This window comes from Octopus bimaculoides, chromosome 1, assembly GCF_046866305.1.
Source record: "Octopus bimaculoides isolate indiv1 chromosome 1, ASM4686630v1, whole genome shotgun sequence".
Classification (NCBI taxonomy): Eukaryota; Metazoa; Mollusca; class Cephalopoda; order Octopoda; family Octopodidae; genus Octopus; species Octopus bimaculoides.
This window is the reverse complement of record NC_142928.1, coordinates 117,090,148-117,117,978: the sequence shown is the minus strand read 5'-3', so window position 1 is coordinate 117,117,978 and position 27,831 is coordinate 117,090,148. Positions and strand designations below refer to the sequence as shown.

The window sequence follows — 27,831 nt, the reverse complement described above, 5'->3', positions numbered from 1 at the left end:
ATATTTTATTGCAATACATACATAAATTTTTTTTTACAATATTGCTGAATAAACGGAAATTTGACTCCTGTTTTTTTTTATTTTGGTTTATTTTTTTCAAAATTCAGCAGTTAATTATCACGTGACTTAAATTGGTTTGCACTTTCATAAATACTACATTTGTCAGTAATGACGGTGTGTATGTATTTCTAGACTTCGTTTCACTGCTTTATATATAACCGCAATTAATATCTAGAAACTTCAATAACCGAAACGAAATTGATTTTATTTCGATGGATATTGATGATATTACAGACGAGTTTGAAATTGGTTTCGATCAGGTGGTAGGTGTTATGTCTTTTGCTCTTAACTATGTAACGACCTTAATGAAAAAAAATTGTGCCGAATGGGTTAGTAATTTCATTTCAGTTTCCACTTATTTACCTTTTATTCATTGTTTTATGGCCTTCCCGGGATACATATCTTTTTAATTTAAAACTTAAATCTAAAACTTAAATACCGTGTCCTGTATTATAGTTTTTAAAGTATACTTTATAAAATCAATGGTTTATTAAACTACCCGTAAAATTCAAGTTTGCTTTCAACAATTTCCTTTTATGAGTACATTCTATATGCAAACCTTTTTTTTCTTATGTCTAGCTATATTGCTATGTATCGAAAGGCATGAATAGTTTTGGGTGTTCTTTTAATTTTATAAATTGTACTGCTTTTGGCATTTTGTATTAAAATGTATTAATGATATTTTGTAAGGTTATCTTCTCACGTTAACAGCCACACAAATAGCTTCAGTCTTTAACGAATAGAGTCTTAACTGCGTAAGTGTGTACCCCACGTCTTTGTTTCCCTATGACTTCCTTTAAAATACGTATGGTTCCGTAAAATTTTCCGGAGATATATTCAGCGTGTAGAGAACGATTTATCTTCATAAAATTTAAAACCCTTAATCGTAGTGCACACCAACGAAAACGTATCTATGGAAAATTTCTTTAAAAAAGTGTTTAAGAAATACATGAGGAAATAATGTCTGCAGGGTACACTTTTTAGTTACGCTGAATTTAAGATATGCGTGTGGCAGTTTTACTTAAGTTTTTACAATAATGATGTAGAGTTAATAGGTGAGCTCCAGGCAAGCAGGTAAAGCGAAGCATTTTCAATTCTCGATTAAATTCTTACCACTTAGCGGCATTTAGGGGGCAGGAGAATAGCTGTCACACATCTGAATTTCGAAACCTACCCAATGTTCTAGATCAAATTTATCTTTGCTGTCACGTTTTCTTTCTTTCTTTCTTTTTGCTCCAATTGTTTTCAAATCGAGAGTACTGGTATAGCTTTCTATATTAATTCTGAAAATGAAATTCATTTTTACCATAAATGAATGAATAAAAAATCAATAGCTTTGAAAATTTGCAAATTTTGGGTAATTTTAGTCAATCGAAAGCTACGGGCACATTGATGCCTGTTTGCATAGTAACAAGCAAGCTGTTACTATAGGCACCTTAAATGCTTAAAACTACCACCACATGTATTTTCTTTGACGAGTGCCTATTTTCTGAAGTTCCTTTTTTTGAATTGTTGTTGCAAAAAATGTACTTTGTTAACAAGAACTCAACTATTACTACACTATAACGTAGCTTTTTTTTTTTTGTAATTTTTCCTTTTTAAATAATTTACTTGCCTGTTCAATCGTTTAAACCCTAACCCTAACCCTAACCCTAAACTTACCCTACACCCTAACTTTAACCCTAAACTTACCCTACACCCTAACTTTAACCTTAAACACTAACGTACATTTTTTTGTAATTTTTCACAAAATTTCGTTTTTTCCTTTTGAAATTATTTACATATCTGTTCGATCGTTTCACATTATTTCAGTCATTAAAACTTAAAACTTCAACATGTCTTACGACTTTTGTCGTTGTAATGTTTTGCTTTTATTTTATTAAATAACGATTCATCGTTGTAATGTTTCTGATTTCATTTTGTAATAGGCAGCTATCACGTAGAAAATACCAGCTTCCGAATTCTCTTTTTTGATAGAGTAAAATTTATCAAACTTTAATTCTTTAACGTTTTTCTAAAATAAATGTATAACAGAATCAGATTCAACGTGAAAAATTGCGCCAATATTTCAAATTTCAAAAATTGTGACAGCAACAGATAAGACCCCAAACCTGATTGAACAAACCTATGATCAAAAGCATTCCACCCATGCCCACTCCAGTTGGTACTTAACACATAAAGCGTGACGGGCCACCATCGAGGCCGTCAGGCACAGGTTGACAGGCCACGATCGAGGCCCAGATAGATGCATTTACTTTATGAGCATTTGTTGAGGTCTAATGTCACTCAAATGCTCCGATACCCGCCAGAATGCAAGAGGACTAATAATTCAACTAATGACTTCAGATGATGTAAAACTTGTCACCATTATATACTAAGAAGATATTCTAGCTATCTTTTTTTTTTTAATGTGTGCACAGTAGTTTCATTTTCATAAAATGTGCTCAGCAGTCCATGCTATGTAAGTACAAATCCCAGCGCTTTATGGGTCAAGGCTACAATATCCAAAGTGTCTTGTCTTTCTGAAGACACACCTTTTTCAAACAGCTTGGGTCAACACGTAGAATTTGTACATGTGAACGTTATTTTGGCACAAAATAATTTAAGTATAATATACTTCGATTAGCGTCATAATTTTTGGAGTGTTATTAAATCAGTAATTCCGTTTCTATTAGAGTAAAACACATTGTCTACTTTTTCTTTTTTTTTTTTCGGTGTTGGGGTTCTCCGCAGAAGTATTACCTGTTTGTAATCATTAGCCGTCATAAGCGGTTTGTGTTGCTTATATTAAGCAACGCTTTCTACTGGTACTTATTTACAGCCAGATTTGTATCATTCAGTGTAATTCGCTGGGACGGACTACGAAATCTTTTTTCTTTTCTTTTTGTCAGGAGGGAAAGCATTAGACTACCACGTGGCACAGAGGGAAAGAAGGAGGGGTCCTCAAACTGGATACCTGATCAAAAAGTTCGCAACAGAAAGGACGCTGCTAAAGAGACCTGTATACACTGTCGTGTTGTTAAACCGGTTGATAAATTAAATCTACCATGCAAGTAGACTATGGCCGAATTTGAACTCAGCGTAACAAATGCCGCAAAGCAACCTGTCAAATATTCTTGCACTTCTCACCAATCCACCAGCCTGGCTGGGTACTTTTTTTACCAACTCCGACAGAATGAAAAGCAAGGTGAACTCCGAGAATTGAACTCAATGTGCTGAAATGTATATATATATATATATATATATATATATATATACTGCACAGTACTCTAACCGACGCCCTTTACAACTCTACCAGTTCGCCGCCAAGTTGAAGTAGGCATTGCAAAACGAACTTCAATCGGCACCGTGGCGATTGTTTTTTACCATGGCCACGGCGTCACTAAAATCTCGTCAATGGGATTTGATAGACAGAAACTGAGGAAACTATCATTCATACATACGTACAATTTACGATAAACACAATCATTTGTTTCAAACAGCGACAATGGTGGAACGTACGTAGGAAAGAATAAAATAAACTTGTTCTACATTTGCTCTGCATAACTAGTAATACGACTAAGTATATTGGTTGCTCAACCACTATACTAAGGATCAGATTGAATAATGATAATCTACGTAGTGCTCTAAACTTGACCACAGCAGTCGTATATCTTTTTGTGCACATAAGATACAGTATATATATAACGGTTATATATATTTCGGCGGGGAGACTGAAAAACCAATACTTTAGAAAACAATTTCCCGTGCAGTTTTTTTAATTTTGTCGAGTTACAGTTTCTGGTCCCTTGCACTTTTAGAAGTGTAGTGAGCCGGTGATTGGCCTGCTAGAAACCTGCAACCATTCATGCTTTTACCCCAGTATAAAATTAGCTGACATCTGTAATTCAACCAGCTAAACCCTATGAATGGACGTGCAACTAATCTCAAAGTCTGTTTGAGTAAACTTGAAACTGTCGTTTAAATTTGTTCTGTGTCGAGGAACATTGACAATTTTCCTCTTGAAGTTCTACTCACAGTCTGAAATTTAACACCACCTTATTACCAGTGCAACCTACGGAGCTTATTCTTAGATACTACTGTATTCATCCATATTTAGATGTATTGGATTATTTTATAATTAAGTTGTCGGCCGCACACAACACACCTGGTGTACAGATGAATCTTCGACTTTCCTCTCGATTGTCTAATGTGTTGACTCATTCACAATCTGAAAGTCCGATATATATTTCTAAAACACAAAGATCCGAGAGACTGGTGTTCATCACCAGTTTTGAGAGCGCCATTCAAATATTGCAACAAAAAAAAAAAAGATACGATATAAAGTTCTCTGTCGAAAACTTGTCAGTGTCCTTCCAACAGCTCCAGATTGTGTTGTAACATTGTCAAGAAAATTTAATTCTCTATGGTTTCAGTACAGCTTGCTCAAAATATTTATCATGAGCTTTACTGCTGAGTTCAAAATATTATCAGGCTAACAACCTTTAAAAGATCGATTGTAAACTCGGCAGAATCACTTATATAATTGGGTAGGCTGAAAAATACATCACCGTATCAACGCTGTCAATGATTCTTAACGTATTGAATGTAGTGAATCAAAAAATGGCAATAAAAATATGCCTGTAGTGAATCTTAATTATTACTGGCACTCCGATGATTGCGACGACGAGTGTTCTTGTTGCTCTGATCAACGAAACAGCGTCCTCATGTAATTAACGTGCATGTGGCTGAGCACTCCAAGACATATACCCTTATGGTAGTTCTCAGGGATATTCAGCGTGACAGAGAATGTGACAAGGATGGCCCTTTGAAATACATGTACTACTCATTTTCACCAACTGAGCGGACTGGAGCAACGGGAATAAGGCGCCACCGGGAACTGAACTCGCGTCCTTATGATTGTGAAGCGAATACCCTAACCACTAAGCGACACGCCTCAACTTCATTATTAATTTTAATGATAAAAGACTAGAAAACAACACCGAAGTGTATATGAATTGAAAATGAATGCTTTCTATATCATTGAGGATTTTCCAAATTCTTGCATCATTCTATATAGATATATCGGTGAGAGAATTTCACCTCAGTAGTGCATGAAGAAGAAATGTTGTGTGCAACCAATGATATACAGATTACAACTGTATAGTTTTGCTTATCAACAACTAGGTGGATGGAGCCATTGAGAATTAATGAATACTATTCGGCACCATGGAGGATATTTTTTAATTCCATATTATCTCTAACTAAGGAGATCTATCATCAAAGGCATGTTAGCCATTTCTATGTTAAAACAATGTCCTTCTGAAAATAAAATAAAAACGGTAGAGTGCTATTTCAGAATGTTATGGATCTATTTCTAGCAAATCAAGCAACTGCGTTGAGAGTTTAATTCTATTTGCGTTCCAGCTCTTCATACTCTTCATACTATAAAAAGATAATACAAGTCTGACGTGACGTGTAACAAAGGTGGGAACCACTGTGTAGTCACTCAGCTTACGAAAGATAGCAGTCATCACTCATTGAAACCATATCCTATACCCTTAAAAATACAGTGTTTATAAGACCATGTGGTCATAAATATACGAAATGACGAAACGGTCACAATTGGAACGTCAACGATCATAGACGTGCCCAGTAAGGGTTAGCCTGGGGTTAAATAGTGACAAATTGAAGATGGTGCCTTTAGTCGCCAGCTAACAACTTTTATCATGTTAATACTGGCAAAAAAAAAATATCAAGGGAGAGAACTTAGAATTATAAATAATAATTATTTCCCTTAAACGCTTTACTTTTCCGTACCCAAAATATCTCTTGTGCGTTTTATTTTTCTCAATATATTTTTAATTAGTTACATATACATTTTTTAATCATTTACTTGCTTCAGTCATTAGACTGCAGCCATGCTGAAGTACCGCTTTGAAGAAGGAATTGATCACGCAATTTTTTGTACGTCTGGTACTTTATTCTATCGGTTACTTTTTTGTAATCACTAGTTTACAGGACGTACGAACAGATTAATTATTTCCTTATTTTCCTTGGTTTTAATTAATTCTTGATATTCGAATAGTTATAACGGTAATGAATTCTATTGGAAAGCTTAATATATTTGTCTTCTGGCTACGAAAATATCCTCTATCCTTTGATATAAATGTTCGGTGGAATGCGGGAAGTAGTAGTAGTCACAACGAAGGAAAGAGCTGAATCGCTAGCAGTATCAGACACCAGTTGGAAAGTTGTTGGTTGGTATTTTGTGGCAGCATACGTTGTATAAATAAAACAGTTACCTTCCAACAACCTTCAATGGCGGTAGAGCTTGTTGGCCTTTAACTTAAGGTGTTGCATTGGTCGGGGCAGTACATGGCTGTACTTATCAAGGCATCTTTGGAATCCACTTCTGATGAGGATTCTGTCGATTCACAAAGTGGGAAAAGTTACTTGCTATATACTAGCGTCCTTCCCAAGAGAATGCAATATTTACTATTATGACTGGATTCCTACCCGGGCTGCAGCAACAAAGTCCACTCGCAACATTTCTTGGTCCAACCTCACCGCCTCGAGGTCTTGGATACATTCCAGGCCAGTGTCTGCAATCAAGTTGTCGATGTAAGTGTGACGACGTTTTCTTCTTCTTGTATTCCCATGAAGTGGATTCCACAAGACTAATTTGGATCCTCCTAATTCAGGGTGGTGCGACCAGTTAATCGCAGCCGTTTTACCTGATCTTCTTGTTAACTTTCGGCCGGTCTCCACGGGAAACGGGAGATATGTACAATGAAAGTGTCAGCAGCATCGCAGCTGGAGGACAAATCACTTTCATCCCGTCGTTGGCGTTTTCGGGTATCTATGATCAACAGACAAACTTGACTAACGACGATTGTGCCTTCTAAAGATGCCTTGGTAAGTACAGCTATGTACTGCCCTGACCAATGCAACACCTTGAGTTAAAGGCCTCCTGAGATGCAGTGTTAACGAACGGGGACGTAACTACAGTCTCATCTCTTAGAATATTATAACATTGGATTTCGGATCTTGTTCTGATTACGAGATGCAAGAGTTTTCATTTATAGTTTTTCAGCTAATGTTTAACGTGCCACACACTGTTTTCGCTAAAAGAACTTAATCAGTTTAAATTCGAAGCCATCTATTATGCCCTTTCTTGTTTAGGTCAACGATGGCAATGAAAAAAATCTTACTTGTACCAATTGTTCAAGTCCTGAAACTTCAGATGATTCTTCGTCAGATTTGATTCCAACAAGCACAGAAGTATTGTGTGATTCAGGGCCATCCAAAGATAAGTATCCCAATTGCCTTAATAATTCAACTTCACAATCACCACTTTCAGCTCAGTCACTTTCTCCAAGCTCACCACTTGCAGCTACTCAACGAACAACCTCAGATTGCCCACCAATTCCAACTGCCTCACCATCACCACAATCAACTCCGTTGTGCTCAGCCGGTGTCTCTTTAGTGATAGGCAACTTGAAATGGTGTACAGAACTAACTGAAATAATAGCCCGGCTCACTATTGGTCATCAAGTGCAAGTGTGTATGGATGATGAAAGTGCGTATGAGATGTGCAACAGGCAAGCCTATAGCTTGATATGGCTTCTAGTAAACCCACTAGTCAATCAAGAGTTACTTAGTCTTACAACTTCCATTAGGTAAGTCGTTTTCACTAAAATATTTTTTATAAATTATGTCTATTTTGCTTTATTTGTGCATAGTTTTTCTGTAATGTTGATAAGTGGTTTGGTTTAGTCGTTCATTATTGATTGCTCTGTATAGCACGTGGCGGTGTCTTTCATCAAAGCATTGTAAAAACACTCCTCTCGTTTACAAAGTAGAAGCTTGTAAGGAAGAACATATAATTCACTTCATGCAACTTAGTGTCTTGAGGATATAGCACTTACTTCTCAACCTGATACAAAAATATGATTAATATACCACGAGATTTAAGTTTACAAACTTAAATCTCGTGGTATATTAATCATAGACTGGCTGAATGAAAATCACTACGACATGGAGTTAGACTCGGTTCTTATAGGCAATTCACCAAAACATTATAAAATGATAACATTAGTTACGAGACTTACAGCATTATTTTTTAATTTGGGCATTTTCCTTATAATACCCACTATTGCTTCGCTAAAATTTTTTGGGGGGATTATCTAAACACAAAATTTCTACTATAGCTAATCATTATCAATCAAACCACTTACATACTTAAGTATGTTATCCCTTAATGTATTCAGTCGATTCTCTTGGTAGAATTCATCAATTTTTCAAGAAAATACTTAGGAACTTGTTTAATTTCTAGTGCATAATTATCTTGCAGATCTTTCTCAAAAATATTTAAAAGTTTTAGTGCATTCTTTGCTACAATCACATCTTGAAAGTTTAGTTATCAACTGTTCGTAGCGCACTGTTGGATAGGAAAGGAATATAAGAAAGTTATAAGATAAAAGTGTGCTATTTTTGCTTGAAAACAGTTGTATTTTGTCCTTTGTTTTTAATTTCGTTTTGATATAGAAAATCTCTCTTGTTGTTTAGATATGTCAGTAAATATAACAAAAATACTATCGTTATCGGAGTCTCTCCAACTAAAATTGATGGTAAGTTTTTTCTAAAGCTTATTTATTATATTTATAATTATTGAATTACATGAGCCGTCATCTCTGTACCAGTTCCTTGGTAAAAACGCTTTAAGTATTCATCCCTCATGCTTACTGGCTTAACTCTCAAATAGCCCAATCCATCTTGTTTTAAACATACGCCACCAATCGAAAAATGTACAAATGAGTTCTGGTATTGGTGTAATAGGTTAAGGAAATCTGATTGTTTAGAATAATCGATACCAGTACAAGTAAGGTACTTATTTTCATTGACTTCATAAGATAAGCAACGACAATCCTCAGCATGATTTGAACTCGGAATATATGTAATATTTACCGAAAAGCTACTACAAATGCTGGAGTTTCCTTATCTTTCTGTAGGCTTTTGTGTTAACTTATATTCTCTCATTAATAAAATTTGCGATAAATGACCTGAAAAGTAAAATGACTCAGTCACTTAAAGTGGTGAAAACTGGAGTAAATCCCAACACTCCTTGTCGTCAAAATCATGAATTATATGATTGATTCTGCAAATTAATTGATTCATGTCACTGATACAAACGTCCTTCTGATATCATTTTTCGTGAAATATGATATTGCATAACTTCAGATTTCTTATTCAGACACTTAAAAAGTTCCACCAAAATTGATGTTCATCGCAGCTTTCTCAATTGTTTATCTGTGAGAGTCAAAATGATGATTCAACAATAAAGTTTGACCCACTGGTTTTGCTCAGTTCTTTAAATTAATCCGAATCGTTATCGGTTGAATAAAAGTCAGGTACCTTCACAAGAACTTTTGGCTTTTTTGTTTGAATTTTTGACCGTCTCTATCAGATGTAATTGAATGATAACAATATATAAAGTATGATTGTGCAAAGAAAAAGATTTTATATAAATCTCTTTATTTGATACATAAGCAAATCAAAAGAAAACAATTTCCGTAAAAAATAGGAACTGAGGAAATTATGTTCGTTTTATTTTATTAATAATTGTTAATTTCATTATTTCATTTTTTTTTTTTTTTCAGTTGATCTTAAACTCCATGGTATTGATGAAACCGTTGTTCAACCAGTCACGAAGTCCATTGTCCAAAATAAATACAGCAAATTGACATCTGTTCAACTGAATGAAGGTTAGTTGTATGTGTCTTTATAGGAATTAATCTGGGCTTGGATTTTCACTCATTAAAACATAATACAAGTGATTTATTTCTGATATGCATGGTTACACTTTGTTGGGAGAAAATACTCAAGAATATCAAAACCAGTACTTATTCATTTCATCAAATCTCGAAGAATAAATCAGAAATTGACCTCTGAACGTAAAAGGAAGCAACTATATATCGCAAGACATTTTATCCGTCCCTAGAACGATTCTATGGTCCATTGCCTTCAAATATTATATAAATGACGAATGTTTCATTGAACTGAACTTCTATTCAAATCAATGAAATAATCGTTATTGTTTGAAGAAAGAAAATATACATTACATAAGTATTTCTTTTATTTTTTATTTCATGTATTTGTTTATATATTCAAGTTATAACATAATTTTTAAAAATGTATATTTCCTTAAAGCGGAACAAGTGACTACAGAGACTTGCTCAAGTGATACTAATTCTTGCTCAGAGGATTCTACCAATCTAGCAGAGTAAGTATGGCGAATTGAAATAGTTCTTATAAAGGTACTGACCTAAAATTCTGTACAAATATTTTGTGGTATCTTAAATCATGCTTTTATTATTATAGAAATCCCTGTCCACATAACTTTCAAGAGAAACGATAGAAGAGATCTTTAATGTTTGATGGAGTCGAAGAAGCACTATTGAAACATACGGTGTGACCTAGTATTTTAAAACTGGTAGTTTTAAAATAGCCTGAGTTGCAGCCGATTTCTTCCCAAGAGAAAGAGTGAGAGAAGAATTGTCCTCGTATCTGGATTGTTCTTTATTTATTGACCTCTAGAGAATAAAAAACAAATTGACCGTAGCGGCATTTGAACTCAGAGAGCAGCGAGCCGAAACCTGTATCGTAAGGCACTCAATTTGACGCTTTAGAGACTGCTAAAACACCACCTTTTCAAGTGTATCATATCGAATTATATTTGTTCAGCCCTTTAAAGTGGTTTCTTTTAAAAAAACAAATATTGTCTTTTATTTTTTATGCGAACTTGACAGGATTCGAATTCTAGCTCTAGCCACTTCATTTATGTCGTTAATACTCTAGCAGAAGGCTGCGAGTAGCAGAATCGTTAGCATACCGGATAAAATGCTTAGCGGCATTTCTTCCAGCATCACATTCTTAGTTCAATTCTGCTGGGGTCAGCTTTGCCATTCATTCTTTCGGAGTTCTCCCCCACGACTGCTGGTCTTGTGCCAAAATTTGAAACTAATATCTTAATTGCATAATAATGAGCCATTTTATTGCATACTTTATGGTAGGGTGTGACTATGACGCGAAGCCTTAATTAACTAAATTGGTTTTCTCTTGAAATTAAGGCTGTCGTGCAGGACACGCTGTATTATGGTAATTATTTAAGAGGTAACGATCGCTTCTGTCTTCTTTCGCTCAACAATAGTAATTAAATCCTAGCTGATGCGTGGTAGGATGTATTTCCTCTAGATCGGGACGGGTTATATGGAAGCATTTGTATAGTCAGAGAATCAGGCGAGGAGGCAGATCTAGCATGTCACAGGCTAGTGTCACTCTATAAGAATACAAGGATCACTGCCAGGGATATTGACACAAGAATTGACATCTGGCTTCTTGTTGCCATTATGCAAGTATATGGACATGTTGTGAGCATGAAAGTGCAACAACATGGCTGGGTAGGGTATGCAGGAAACTCAATGTCCTGATCGAATAACACAAGACTACGTCCTTCAGCTGTACCCAATTGAGGGAGCAGGGAGGTCAATCAGATTGGTAGTGCAAGGCAGACGCTCATATGAAAGCCTTCTTTCCAAAATAGGTAAAGAAAAAAAAGGATGAGGCAAACAGCAACGACAGCAGGGCCCTAGAGGTCGAGACCATGGCTGTTGCCAAACAGCATTTCTAGAGCATTACTGGTTACAGTTCTGTATACAGTCAGAACAGAAGAAAACGAAATCGATTCCTCGTTAGTACTACCACATTCGGGTCGAGAGTCCGGTGGATCTCTTCTTCCAGCACAGCACAGGAGAGGTCAGAGGTTATAAACAGCATTTGATGTGGTAAGGAGATTGATTATTAATTATCACTTACTCTGGGAAAGAGGAGACAAAAAGTGTGAGTTACAGTAGGAAGGATTATTATTAGTTACAATCATTACAGCGCTGAACCAGAATGCTTGTTGTATTATTTCCTTTTTATATTTAACTTTAAAACTTGCTGTGGATCTACTTTCAAGAGTAGATAATATAGCTGTGATTTAAAATACTGGAATGGATATTATCCATTGTGACTTACCCAAAATATGTAACTCTGTATCTTTATTAGTAATCACTTTTTTTCTTTTTTTTTTTTTTTTTTGCTTTCAAACTGGTTTCAGTGTTGATTGCGATGAAGGAATTCCGCCTCATATCCGTGAATTCGACCAATATGCTACCAGGCTAGGACAAACAAATATAACAACAATCACTGGTCAGTTGAAATCTCCAAACATTTCTAACGGACATGATCACACAGCCAAGGAAAAGTTACGTCGGTACGTAGAACATTGTCTTCAGTTGTATGTAATATCCTTGACTATTACTCGTTAAGAGTGAATACTGATAGTTGAGTTAATACATTACCAGACAGTCAGCCAGCTGGTAGTTCATATTTTATTGTAAGCATTGCACAACGTCGACGTTGAATGCAATCCCTTAACTGTATTCTTTGATTTAAACATATATTAAGGGACATCTTAATTGTACATAGTAAATTTAATGAGTGAATCATTAGTTTAGTGTGCTAAGTCCAGTTTTTCTTATTAGAGAATTTACTTGGCATCATATCTAGAATAAGATTCCCCCTTATCCATTTCACCACAAAAATTAATCATCAACGAAATGAACTGTGAAATTTGACCTCAAACTAATTTCCTGAACAATATTTCCCATATATTGCTTGGAGACGACCTCTCTATCACTGGATTAAACATTAACAATCTGGACGATATATAATAATTTGTAATTTTGAACACCACTGAAAGTTTTCTTTTCACATCATATAATGATGCTCCAGAATGACTCTTTTCACGTTGCCTTCTTCGTAGGTCAAAGTGCACCTCATAAATACATCTAAACATCTCCATTATATATGATGTGCTTCCCCCACTGAACTGTACCTCATCATGTAGAAATCTTCCAGCTGGCACCCAGACTATAACAGTTATTTGTTAAATAATGTGTGGTGGACATATATCTCTCGAATCAATACGTCAACATGTATGTAAATCCGTGTATGTTTCTGTGCCGGGCAAGCGAGGAGTGGAAAATGTGTGTGTGTGTGTATGTCAGCATGTGCGTGGGCGAGTCCGTTTTGTGTCCATATGTGTGTGCGGGTGTATGTGTATGTATGTCCATATGTATATTTGTGTACGATTGTGTGTGTTTGTGTATGCATGTCAATGATGTGCTTCTGTGTATTCATGCGCACAAATGTCCATGTCTCTGTGTGTGTATATATATATATATATATATATACACACGCATACGATATTGAGACTATTTTTGTATTATTGAAAAGGAAGATGTGGAGGAGAGAAACTCTGACCTTTGCAAGTCTTCTCAGGCTGATATTTAGCCTGAAATGTGTTCAGTTTCAATCTCCTTGTGGCGGGGGGGGGGGGGTATTGGCAAATAGTTTCTAGAAGGATGATTTGCTTCATATGAAGGTTTATGCGAAGCAGTCAGTGTGGACCTTGAGTAGTGGGACCCACTGTTGATGACAAGTGGAGAAGATGGAAGTGAGTCAGGTGGACATACCTATATGTGATGGACATGTTACCAGCTCAGAAGCTGTTTTAGAAGCTACTATTAATACAGATGGAGGTGATTATATGTGACTTAGTTGTAGCAAGTTGGTAAATGAGTCGTTGCCAAACAACTAAAAGTTCTATTTTGGCATTCGATCTAAGAATTTGATATCCATGTATTAGAGCAGTACCGTCTTAGATTTGTATACAGTACTAAACCGTTAATTTATCGCTTTGGATATTATTAACGTATTTATATATTTATTCATTCATTTGCAGAGAACGCATTAAAGAAAGCTGTGGTCAATTAAGAGTACTACTACCATACGTCAGAGGCAGGAAAACTGACATGGCGTCCATTCTAGAATTAGGTGTTAATTACATAAAAATAGTCAACACTATCTTACCACAAGAATTACAGTCTCAGGTAAAAAAAAAATCATAATAATCTGCTTACATTTTAAATTTTTTATTAATGTTTCTGTGTATTAAATTATTAATGAAGCGATGTATTAAGAAATAACTGATTAGGCTACTCTGGTTGGGAAAACCTTTTTGCTACATATCACACATGGATAAAAAAAAATTGAGGTTGGTTGGGATCTTTTAATGAATTGAGTTCCCTTTCACTGTGTTTCAGTGTTTTTTCTCTTCATCAGTTGTAGCAGCCCCATGAGTGAACGCTGCTCCTCAATAAGTTAAGACTATTTGGGTTGTAGCAGACAGCTAATTGACCAAACTCAGTATATTACTGTGAAATTAATGCCTTCATTATAACAAGTTGGTTGTCAACAATAACGTCCCTGAATGACGCGATTATTTCTATTACTCTAAGACTATTAGAATAGTGTCAAGATATCCATCACCTCTGGAAAATATATGTTTTAGATTTAAGATAGAGCAAGCAGTAGCTCCTGACAAATTCTAGAATTCGGTTTGGCTTCAATTGTCAGCTGACACAAGTTTCCTTGGACTATAGCGCTAACAGAGTTCGGTAAGTGCTGAAATACAGATTTATTAGTGTTGAGTCAATAAGATAAATCTTACTCAGGTTCATGACGCTATCCTGTTAGATGTGACTTCCTTGAAAGAACCAGAAATCTAACAAAATATTTCTGAATTCCATAACTCTGCTACCGTATAGTTTACAAATACACATGTGACAGTTCTTGGATATATTCATTAGATGTTCCCGGATACTGAAAGTATTATCTTGACCACAAATAAAACTCTAATGACAGGGTACAAATTGGTTGTCTGGTATTAATCAGGAGTTCAACTTCCCAAAGATATTTTTATGTCATTGGCAAATTCATAACACTTAACGTGTATTTCATTTCTTCCATTTCTAAATATTTATGGTATTCGCACTCCGTCACAAACAAACCAGCATTTAGGAACTTGAACTTCTAATAGTGGTACTCTGCAATCTTCAAGTTTGCTGATACACCATTGAAATGATTTCGATGATTGGACAGAAGAGGAAACATCTTGCTCTTGTTTGATCTGCTAGAAATAGCAGTCAGAACTCTTTCAAATAACACTTTTCTTATGAATGTATTTGAATAAAGTAGTCACAGAAACTGTATATCTAAAGAATCAAGATACTCATCTGGTGCTGCCATATAAGGGCAACTACGCTGCTATTTCAAGGAAGGCAATTGACTGTGTAGAAGCTCTTTCACTGATTCGTCTCACTTATACATTACAAATTACGTGTGTTCTATTAAATTCACTCTTCTCATTACTTCTAAGCCATACGAAAAATATATGAAAGAATTTCAATAGTATCAATAGTGAACATCCTAAAACTGCTTCATGTAACTACTGTTTATACTGATTAGCTTACCATGTACCTCATTCACTATGGTACACAATTGTATTGAGTATGGTGCAACAAGGTGGATGCAGCTTAAGAAAATGTAATGCATTAATGACATTGTACGAACTTATTCACATAATAGCCTTCGTGGTTTGTAAATTTGCATGGATTCAAGTCGTTTATTTTCATTGCAGATTACAAATATTCTCAGTAAAGACTACATAATGAAAGAGAATACAATGAAAAGTAATCAACCGAATATAGCATCCTCCAGAAAAACAACGGCTCCGGTGCAAAAAGTTATCAAAACGAATAAAGATCAAGATTACACGTCCAATAAACTAACTCCAGTCTCCGAATTTTGGTATTTTTGTTCTTTCTTGTGGCTTTCTTTATATTTCATTGCACTTACATCCACTAACATTCTCTGACAGCCACAGATGTATCGGACAACATTCATCAAGAAGGTAGTTCGTATCTTTCCATTGATCTTGTGCGGTTTCTGCTCTGAAAGATGCTTAAATCTCAATGGCCCAATTTACTTGGCTGTAAATAGCGTAGGTCACGACTGTAAGATCTATCAAGAGTAAAACTGAGTACTTTTATGACATGCACGTCCTAGCTCAATTTCTTCCGTCTTATTTCAGGAGGAGGGTTTGGTCGAAGAATTTCAATCTATCAAGGTCAATCGCACAAGTATACAAAAAGTTATTAATGTGCTTGGTGGAAAAGAAAGACTAAGATAAATATGCTCTAGGGCAGCGGCGAAATACTTATTAGCGTTCCAGTTCATGGATCGGGATTTCAAATCATCTGCCATGTTGCGTTTCAGGAGATCTTTTACGAGACTCAGTTCACTAATGAGTTGCAGATAGCTGACTGAACATGATGTCGGTCTACTAATGAATGAACTAACAGAGTGTATGTTCGCACGAATGTTGTACAATCTGTTTGAACTATGAGACAGAAAGATACAAACTGTTAATATCTCTGAACATGATGTGAAAGCTTCTGTGGATGCTACCGAATTTAGTTGAAAATGAATACCATGAGTAAATACAATTCATATCGATTTGAGGATATAGATGCAGGATCATCTCATGTTTCAGTGCTAAGTTCAAATCCTCCTTTGAGCTTTAGCCATTGTTAAACAACTTAGTTCGCATACGAGTTAGAAGCCGTTATTCTTGTTCTTTTTTATTATTGTTTATTATTTCTCTTGTCTAGCCATGAAGGACAAGTACAACGGCTCAATGTGAAAAGTGTGTCCAATAACAGTGCTGCAAATGTTGCAACGTCACCGGTCAAGAGACCTAATTCCAAAATGGATGGAACTACAAGTGCTAAGTACCTGGAGACAAATGGTGAGATCCCTTACTAATTGTGCTATCACCTTCCCATAAAATAATTTGTATGACATTTTTATATATATGCATGGGGTGGAGGTTTACTCGATGTAATGCCTTTAAGTAATATTTCCAGGTGTTAACATCTATATAAAACATATAAAACATCAGTTTGCTTTTCATCACCAGTGCTGCTTTTATTCCAGAGGCAAAACACTTAATTTTTATTGTACAGTTCATAATTGTTAATAAGTGTTATTCTGAGCTTACAGAATGTGATATGAAATTATCTGAATCGCTTTATTTTTTCCTTAAATTACAACACAAAGTAATCAGTGATGTCTCTACTGAGGCATTACAATTTTACATTTCGGTATCCTATTTTTTAACAAAAGTAAAGCAAAAATTCACCATGTTATTTGTTAATCCAGGTGTTCCAAACATGATAATCAATTTTTTTAGGCATAGTATACCTAGAATTATATTATCCAACGTGTCCCTTCTCTATAAAAACAATATAGAATTATACTTTACTGTCTTTCTAATAAGCAGAAGAATATATTGGTTATACTAATCTTATATTATATCCCCCCCACCACCACCACCACCAAAATATAACGATATTAATGCCACGGCTGACATTATTTTGAGCTTACAGGATGTAATATGAAATTATCTGAATTTTCCTTAAATTACAACATAAAGAAGTAATCAATGACTTGGGAAAAGCATCAACAACCAATTAAAAGTTCCCTTGTTGGTTCCAAATATTAGGAATTGAAACGGATTGCAGCTGAAGTGTATATTTAAATACTTAAATATCGATATGGTAATATGTACTAATGACTAAAACGTTTTAATAAATCAGTATTGGTTTCAAATTTTGACACAAGACCAGCAATTTCGGGGAAGCGCGTAAGTTGATTACATCAACCTCAGTGTTCAACTAGTACTTGTTTTATCGAGGGGATGAAAGGCAAAGTCGACCTCGGTGGTATTTTAACTCAGAACATAAAGACAGGTGAAATGCCGCTAATCATTTTGCCCGGCGCCTTATTTTGATAAATCACTTTTCCGTAATGAGACACGCTGAAAAGAATTTCCAAAGCACAGCCAATTTCCTAATATAGGTATTAACAGTATACCTCCAACCTCCTTTCATCTGATATATAGGTTTTATGCTCATTAAAGTCAAACCAGAGGTTCTAATGCCCAAAACAGCATTGAACAAGACTACATAATCATTAGGAATTTACATGCCAATCCTGTCGGAGTTACTTTGTCATAGGTAAAAATAAAATACCAGTAATAAACTGAAATTATCTTTGTTCTGAGCGATCTTCTAGTAAAACTTCTCTTGTTAATCAAACGCATTAATTTCTATTTGTTTCTTCGAATCCTATTTATAGTATGCTATATAAGATAACGTGCCAAACACTTTCAGATACACATCTACAATATGCTGTCCATAAAGAACCTCGATTGGAAATGACTGGAACTGCAGAGAGTGATGAAATAACAATTCTTGAATATAAGAAAAACTTCAAAGATAATTCTATTCCCAGTCGAATGACCACCACTGTCTCAACAAATTCGAAACCTATACAAAGTAGCATTTTAAATTCAGAAATCCGTAAGTATTTCAATGATTTATTGACATAAATTATTAGTTAGCACGTGGCGAAGACATGTAATGACACGATACAGTCAGCTTTATCAACTTTAATGCTCATCTAGTACTTATTTGGTCGGTTCCTGAACGATGATAGATACAGGGTACCCAGGAAAGATTTTCTGCTTCTCTGGCAGAGAACACATTCCTCCGCTCCTCCTCCTTTTCTTTTTAACCATAGTGAATCCATTCTCTGTTTCTTTTTCTGTTACCAATGTCTGGTCCACACTCTCCTGTCTCTCCACCTGTTCTGCTTGTTGTACTCGTTGGGTGCACCACGCCTTCATGTGGCCCCTCTCTCCACATGTGAAACATATCAGCGGCCTTCCCTCTACACTAACTCTCAATCTTACATCTTCTGGCAACACAATCTCATCCACCACACTGTTTAAATCCTCCGTAGTTGCCTGTATTGTCAATTCAATACCATATCCCCAGTAGTTTACCTTCTGGGTCCTAGTAGCCTTCAAAATCTTCCCATCCTTCATATTGTATGTTACTGCTGTCATCAGCCATTCTTCCTTTAACTCGGGTGACACCCTACCTACTCGCACTTTGGCCACACGTTTGCCGCAGTACGAAGGCAGGAGCATCCATTCTTCTGACCTTACAGCCTTTGTGGAGTGCTTTATTGCTTCCTCCTCTAATGTGAAGCGCATCTCCACAGTGACGTATTTTCTCCCTCTCGTAATGCATGCTGTAAATCTTTTCAACTACTTGCTACACTCCTCTACGGTTCCTATCGGTGCAATCTCTATTTTTCTTGTGGCTGTCTTCATGGTTTTAAATGTTACCGTTCTTTTTAACACGTTGACCGATAATTCTTCAGGTGGCGTTAGCTTCAAAATATTACCTTCCTTAGTGATTAATTTTTCACTCTCCTTCATCCTTCTAGGCTCCACCTTTATCTCGCGCACCTCCAACTCTTGCACATCTACTCCTCTGTTCGTTGCGGCCGTATAACTTGGGCCTCCCTCCTGCTTCTTCTCCATTTTCCCACAATGGGGGGGGGGGACAACAATTAACAAATTAACAACGGCAATAGTTCTAACAGCAATTCAAATCAAATAACAATGGCAATGATTCGATAAATATTTCAGCATAAACTCACGCAATGACTTCACAGAGACGGGATACCGATTTCTTTATTAGGCATAAAGCCCTAAACATAGATGGGGACACCATAAGGACAGACAAGACTACAGTGGGGACAAAAACATAAAACGAATGTAAATGAGATGAAAATTATATAAAAATGAAATAATGAAAATGGACGCATGGGCCCCACTTCCATACATTACCATTTGAACCGTTATATGTATTATCTACAATTGCTCTTTTTTTTCTTTAATTTCATACTTTTTTTTTGTCTTTAGTAGAACTTCATTAGTGGATCGATATCTCTTAAATTTACCACTGGTGGTAACTCTTTAAATTGCACCTCCACTCCTGGTGGGTCAATGCTATCTCCACACATCTTTTTCGATTTTCTGTAGTTTTCCTCTTCAATCAATATTGCCTTCATATCCTCCGCGTAGACGTATGAAGGCACCTTCACTCTTACTATTGAATGAAGCTTGATTATCTTTTTCTCTGTTTTAACATTTTTTGGGTACGTCACATAATACCACACTCTGTCTCCTCCTCGTATCTTCTTTCTTTTTCTCTTGGACTTTTGGTTCTCTCTTTTCTTCCTTCATAAATAGTCTCTCCATCTCACTTTCATACAGTTGGGTTTCCGACTCTTTCTCTACTGGTAACTCCACTTTCTTTTTCCTTCCTACTGCCCTCCTTCACAGTTTTTTTTTCTCGCCTCTTCTCTCTTCTTTTTCTGCTTCTCTGGCGAAGAACTCATTCCTCCGCTCCACCTTCTTTTCTTTTTAACCATAGTGAATCCAATTCTCCGTTTCTTTTTCTGTTGCCATGTCCTGTACTACCTGGTCCACACTCTCATGTCTCTCCTCCTGTTCTGTTTGTGGCTTTCTTTGGGTGCAACATGCCTTCATGTGGCCCCTTTTTCCACATGGTGGTCTACCCTCCACAGTAACTCTCATTCTCACATCTTCAAACAGCACAATCTCATCTACTACACTATTCAAGTCCTCCGTCGTTGCCTGAATCGTTAATTCGATACCATATTCCCAGTAGTTCACCTTCTGAGTTCTTGTAGCCTTCAGAATCTTCCCGTCAATCATATTATACGTTATGGCTGTCATCAGCCATTCTTCTTTCAATTCGGGTGGTACTTTACCCACTCGCACCTTGGCCACACATTTGCCACAGTACAAAAGCAAGAGTATCCATTCCTCTGTCCTTACTGCCTCTGTGGAGTGCTTTATTACTTCCTCCTCCGTTGTGAAGAGCACCTCCAGAGTGACGTATCTTCTCCTTCTCGTAATGTATGTTGTGAATCTTTTTATATTCTTAACACATTCTTCTATGGCCTCTATTGGTGCTATTTCTATCTTTCTCGTGGCTGCCTTCATGGTTTTAAATATAACCGTTCTTTTTCTGTCACGTTGGCCGATAGCTCTTCAGGCGGTGTCAGCTTAAAAATGTTTCCTTCCATTGTGATTAATTTCTCACTCTCCTTCATCTTTTTAGGCTCCACCCCCATCTCGCGAACCTCTAACTCTCGCGAACCTCTAACTCTCGCGTGTCCACTCCTTTGCTCGCCGCGGCCGCACAACCCCGGTTCCCCATCTTCCACAATGGGAAACAAACAACAACCAACATCTTTGGCAGCAATTCAATAAACAGTTCAACACAAACTCATGCATCAACTTCACAGAGACCGCTAAGCAGTTCGCCCGGCGTGCTAACGATTCTGCCTGCTCAATTTCTTTTATTTAGGCACATGGCCTTTATAAAGAGTGGACACCATAAGGACAGACAAAACAAGACATTGGGGTACATATAAAACACATTTCGAATGGACTATGACAAAAAAAATGAGGATGAAATGGCTTACTCGCCCCCCAAAGCAAGCAGTTTCATTTTATTGTTCTTTTAAATTACAGTTCACTTTAGTCACGTATTTTTTTTAACACAAAATTGCGACGAATATTGTACTATATAGTCGAAAATTACAACAGGCGGCAACTCGTCGTATCTAAACTGAAGTGGTGATATTTCAACTCTTTTTTTTTTCCCCCAAACTGTTCTATTAATCTCTCTCCAATAGCACGCCCTTCTTACCTTCATGGTTTGCCAATTTTACTCTGATAACATTTATCATCTTTGTTACCATCTTTTCGATTTCAACACATTTTTCGTATACTACGCGGTTTCGTAAATTTCTCCCTGTAGGCATCTCTTTCTCTGATATCTTTCACCACTCTCTTCGCCCGACACAATTTTCTCTGTCTCAAATTCGCTGTCTCTTTCGTTTTCATTCTCCTGCCATGCTCCTTTTTCCTTACTGGTTGAAGACAACGGTTCCTGAGTTCACATTTCACTTGATTTTTCATTTGATTTTCCATTTTTCTTTTCTTTCTTGTTCCTCGTTTGTTTTCTTCTTTTTTTTTTTTTTCCTTGGAGCTTTTAGGTGGTGATTCTAAATTCTTTTTTCTTTTCACCACCGTAGATTGCTTGTCCATTTTATCCTCTGCTACAGCTGTACTCTCTTCTTGAATTTCTGTTTCTATTATTTCCTCCTCGTGTTTCTGGGGTGACTTAGCCTTCATGTGTACCCTTACTCCACACGCAAAACATATTGGAGGTCTACCCTCCACAACAATCCTTAATCTAGTCTCATCTGGCAACACCAGCTCTTCCACATTCTTATGGAGGTCTGCCAGGCTTATATGGACTATTACTTGGATCTTTTTTAAAACGGGGGCCACATTTTTCATTAACGAAACACTTTGAAACTTGGAACACTGGTAGAATGTGTCATATAAAACATCTTTTTCTCTTAGTCTTCTTAAAAAAACAAGAAATCCATAAATTATTCCATGTTAAAGTTGTCGTATTTCTGTAATTTCAACCAATCACTGACGTCCATTCAGCCGATATACATTACGTGCCGACTACATAAACAAACGATTCTGAAACAATTAACCCTAACCCTAACCCTAACTCTAACCCTAGGGTTAGGGTTAAAGCAAATTTAAAATGAAAAAAGCAAATAAAACGAAGGTATGGAGATTAAATACGCTTTACATCGCTTAATCAGCCAAGGAGTAAATGTAAACAACTGAATACTTGTCAGTGATTGGTTGAAATTATCGAAATAAGACAATTTTTTAGATGAAATGAATTCGAATACAAAAATATTTTTCTGTTCTATAACACAAAATAGATAAGTATACGAAGTTTGAAAGTCTTTCGGTACCAAAAACACTACGTAAGACATTAATGAAAAATGTGGCCCCCGTTTTAAAAAAGATCCTATTACTTTTAGCCCATATCCCCATCAGTTCACCTTTGTAGTCTTTGACATTTTAAAAACTTTTGCTTCTTCCTCTGTATGACAGAGGATGACTGCCACCAGCCATACCTCGTCAATTTCAGGGGTCACTCTACCTATCCTTACTCTAGCCACACGTTTGCCACAGTAAGTAGGTAGTGCCCGCTCCGCTGATTTCAAGGCTACAGTGGAGTACTACTTTGCTTCATTTTCGAAGCGCACTTCCACCGTGCTGAACTCCCGTCCTCTGGTGTAGAATGTAGTCGATTCTTTCACCTCTTTCAAGCATTTCCTCTACCACTTCAACGGCTGCTATCTCTACTTTCTTCGACGCCATGTTTAGCGTTCTATAGATGATAGTTCTCTTTTCTGTATTCTCAATAACTTCCTTGGGAGGCGTCAGTCTGAGACGGTCTCCCTCCTTTCTCAACAAGGTGGTGTATTTCTTGAAGTCCTTGTCTTTGACTTCTATTTCACGGACCTGCAGTAGCTCCACTGACAGGCTTTTTCCAGTCACCGCAGCATAACTGCCATTTTGCACTTGTCTATTCTCCATAATAATGTTCTACACAACTTCGCCCATAAATGGGGAAAACAAATAAAGATTCTAACAAATTCAAGTAATAACAATGATTCAACAATCCAAGAAATAACGTTAACAATAACAGGACTCGCATATAGCGTACACACTTTCTACTAAAAAACAACGACAAACGATTCTGCCAGCTCGCCGCCTTAGAGGGACGAGTTTCTGAGTAGAAAGTATGTGCATGTATGATCAGTCAAGGCAACCAATAATACAGAAGTATTCAATTCGCATATAACTTATGTTAGATTTTTTTTCATCAATTTGAAACTTTCAAGGTAATTTATAGTGGTGATTTTGATATTTTCGACCGTTTAAGTTCAAATCATGTTTGTTGATTAAAATAAACATTGATAACATATATGAATGAGAAATAGATTTTTGTTTCTTTGTATTAATTTTTTTTTTTAATATTTTCTTTTTCTTTTAAACTAAAGGATTAATTCCTGTGGTTAATGACAATGCAAACAAGAAAAATTACATAAAGCAGGAACTACCTATACATATGTGTCCATATTCAATACCTTTATACCAAGCAAACGAGTGCTTTGTTCATAAACAGATTGCACCAGTTGGACCACAAACACAATTATTTTGTCCACCAAGACAGTACGTCAACTACCCAAACCTCTGTGCATACCCATCTAGCTATTTTGGCAATTCGGAAATCGGGCAAACGGATGGTAATTTTGTAGCTGGAAAATATAATTTCAATGACAATGAATTTGAGCATTCAAATATCCCCATGTATTATCATTGCTCAAATAATGAAGCACCAAAATCTAACTCCACAGAAATCGTGCAGATGTCAGATGCAAGCCAGTCATCTTTCTATAGATCTAGAGTTGATGAGCCATTACCTGCTGATTACCCTTTAAACACTCATCTGGATACATTGCGCAGTAATGAAACAAACGAATTATTTAACGGCTTCATGACATTGGCAAACACACCAACCAAGACCTCTGATATTTCACTTCATGAATAGATTCACGTTAGCAGCAATAAGAATGAGGACAGTGACAACAACAGCAATGATAACAGCTACACTACAAATCAAAATCAAACATTCCATAATTTTGAGGCTTTTCAATAAATAGCCGGATATAGTCCTAAGCTTAGCGAAAATTGAGAAGTTTAATTCAAGACTTACAAACCATTTGTGCTAAGGTATAAATGAACCTACAATACCATTATGGTATCACATTTTGACATTGTGAAAGCCATACTTCATGCCAAGGACAGCAAGTTGTAGCTAATTATTCCCCAAGAGGAGAAACAATTCTGAAAATATCAGATTCACCTGATAACTATAGCCATCACTAACAAACGATTAAAACTTATAAATAAATAATTTTTTTACTTTCGTAAACTCTCGTTTACTTTGCTTATTCTCCTATGTTTGAACAGTGTACGTAATAGGGTGAGTTTATTCGAGTCATAGTTAATGTATGTATATATGGTCAACGCACCAACAACGAACATCGTAATGTGAGATTAAACAACAGGAAGATTCAGTTATACCTCAATGTGCACTTCAGTAACTCTTGAGACCAGTAGATGATTTATTAGATAATCTGACAAACAAAATTCAGCTTCTCGGGATGCGAAGATGTGTGGAAATGACATCCATATATCATTGCACGAATTATTGCTGACGTTCAGTCAAGAGATAAACCTGCATTTTCAGATTATCAGGCAGGTTTGCAATGGTACCCTTTACCTAAAGCTCATTTAAGTACAGCTTGTTTAATAGATGTTTGTTTTGCTATGCAATCTCACACATACACTACCTATAGAAGTGTGCGTGTGTGTGTGTTCTATTGAACTATGCATTTATACGCCAATGTTGAAAACCTACATGGATATCGTGATTTAATTAAGATTGGTTTCGTGAAATTTTAAAACTCTCAAATGTGCTTGGTGATTGTAGATTAATTTCGTTCTTCATTTACCAGTCTGTTTGGATATAATAAACAGTATCTAAAGTTCGTATAATTTCAATGATATGTCTACTGAAGCATTGAAATTGATAGTAATCAATTTGAACCAGTGGTCTAGCATATTAAAAGAATCCGAAGATTAAAATTATATTACATACAAAAATAAGAGGGATGACCAGCAAAAGTGGACTCCTATATGCTAGAAATAGATGCCGAATCATCTAACCACAAAAAATGTTCTTAGTAAAAATTTAGCGACACAACAGACTGGTCATTCCTCTTATTTTCACAAATTTAAATATTCGGTACGACATATTTTTTAACGAGTTTGACTCTCGGGAAAATTTTTATAAATTCCTCCATTAATATATATCGATAAAAAGGCAGTTATTATTTAATATCACAATTACGCCAGAAGTAGATGTCAAATACCTACAATCCACTCAAAAGTTTGTTCTCTATATTCAACCACATTTGTTCTCTATATTCAGCCACGTAGGCGGCTGGTCTTTTCAGTAGCGCTTAATTATAATTATATACCTGAAATTTAAATTTACCTATACGGTCATTTTTATGCGCTAGGTCACTGATATAATCTCGAAAAAATTAATACTTTATTGCATCTATATCCGTCCGAAAACCTACTGAGCTGAAAACCCGCCAAGTGACTTTTACGTTCATCCCTCTATTATCGATAACATATGTGCTATGCAAGTAATGGCATCGATTGAATCGGCCACAGCGTCTTCTCAGCACACGATAGTGTGGTTAAAAATTTCCCTTTTTAGTTACGGGTTTCAAGTTTGAGCCAACTGTACGCTTGCCCTGAGCAAGTATCTTCTACAATATCCCCTTGCCGAAGCAAAACATTATGACTGAAATTTGGTAGAGGGAAACAACTAAGTCCAGTGAACGGACAGCCTTTCTTGTTCTTGTGTAATAGATTTTGTTCCTTACTCGGTTTAACGTCATCACTTGAAATCTTAGGTACTTTAGTAGATTCCAACCTGTCTGATAACTTCCTCCCTACTTTCTGCCAGCCTTAAGTATTCCGAAAAAACAAAAAAAAAAGTCATGAACACTGTCCTCTGACTAAATCATAACAAAAGAACAAAATGACAGCTCATTAATAAGACCAGGTCACCGAATACTGGATCTTCAAATTCACATAACTGTCATATTCTTGTTAATAGCAGGAATTAGGTGCAGCCAACCGTAAGAATTAGAACGTCAAACTAAATGGTTTATTGTATTTAGATATATTTAGATACGTCTCCATGGTGTTGTATTTCATTTTTCGTTCGAAAATATGTTACAATTAATATTCATTCAGCATTGCTAACGAATCACGAATAATAAGAAAAAGAAAAATTATTGAGTATTTTAATGTTCCATACATTATCATGAGTATTTGCATGATAAATTAAGTAAATTGCTCCAAATGAGAATGAAAGCCGAGTTCTACACTCAGCATTCTAGAAAATCATCGATATGACGAACACCAATGTTTTAACATAGAAAGAAGTAAACCAAGGTTTATGCATATTTTATTGGCCGTTGGAAAGATCTCCCTTGTAATAGCTAGGACTAATTTTAATGGCCTAAGCTAATATGTGGGAGATAATTGTTTTACCATAATTCAAAGTGGAATTAGAAAATTTCAATGGTTTTTGCCATATCAGAGTGGACTAGAAAAACAAAGAGACACCTAATTATTTATAGATTGGATACAATGGTAGTAGTACCCAGCTATTATAAATTAAGTGTTTTTAGAATTAATTTTGGTTTCGAGTTCCTCAGATTCGTTTGCCGAAGGGGAAGACAGGAGGGTGAATCGGTAGACATAAGTGAAGGTAGTACGAAGTAGCCAGATCCGAGGAAGAGAGCTCGTTGTAGCTGCGGCAGATCAAGCTGAGAAGATAACACGGAGATAACACATTCCTGAGTCAGTGGCTTGAGTGTATGGGGGCGTGTGACTTCATGTCAATCCACCAAAATGACCTGTCTTGGGATGCAGTAAATTATGTCTATGTTGTAGCACTTCAGCTTTGTAAAAAGTTAATAATTGTTGATGAACTTATTACAGTGTCAGTAACTAATTACTGTGTAAGTGGCTGAATATTCCACGTGTAGTCATAGGAATGCAATCGGGAGATATAACGTACTTTGGGAATCTAAACCTGCTTGAGTTCATCATTCTCCAAATGTGACCACACTTGATTGTTTTTTCAGTGAGAATGAAGAATCTTCTACAAAATTTGCCTTTTTTTTTTTTTTTTTTTAATAAACCCAACGAGATGACAGGCAAAGATACCTCTGAGCGCAGAGAAATGGAACGAATACCGCAAGGTATCCTACCTGACAGTCTAAGTATTTTGCCTGCATGCCACCTTAATTATAGTTGTTAACCTATTCTTCAGTCAAAATATGTGTGACAAT

At 36.1% G+C, this 27,831-nt stretch overlaps 1 protein-coding gene across 2 annotated transcripts; it reads left to right on the top strand.

Moving 5' to 3' along the window:
- On the top strand, nucleotides 1-24,821 carry LOC106876877 (uncharacterized). Of its 2 annotated transcripts, none has more exons than XM_014925620.3 (11): nucleotides 1-389; nucleotides 7,225-7,721; nucleotides 8,611-8,672; nucleotides 9,702-9,806; nucleotides 10,252-10,324; nucleotides 12,203-12,358; nucleotides 13,892-14,039; nucleotides 15,629-15,798; nucleotides 16,662-16,798; nucleotides 18,225-18,413; nucleotides 23,887-24,821. In XM_014925620.3, the coding sequence occupies exons 1-11, from the start codon at nucleotides 273-275 to the stop codon at nucleotides 24,435-24,437; spliced, it is 2,205 nt and encodes a 734-aa protein (XP_014781106.1). In that variant the 5' UTR covers nucleotides 1-272; the 3' UTR covers nucleotides 24,438-24,821. The 2 variants fall into 2 exon arrangements, with proteins under 2 accessions (XP_014781106.1, XP_014781115.1); XM_014925629.3 differs by having other exon boundaries at nucleotides 9-323.
- Nucleotides 24,822-27,831: the final 3,010 nt, after the last annotated feature.

Coding starts and splice junctions, on each gene's coding strand:
- LOC106876877 (XM_014925620.3), top strand. CDS start 273: ATGGATATTGATGATATTACAGACGAGTTTGAAATTGGTTTCGATCAG. Junction 390..7,224: donor AAAAAAATTGTGCCGAATGG/GTTAGTAATTTC, acceptor TTTCTTGTTTAG/GTCAACGATGGCAATGAAAA. Junction 8,673..9,701: donor CTCTCCAACTAAAATTGATG/GTAAGTTTTTTC, acceptor TTTTTTTTTCAG/TTGATCTTAAACTCCATGGT.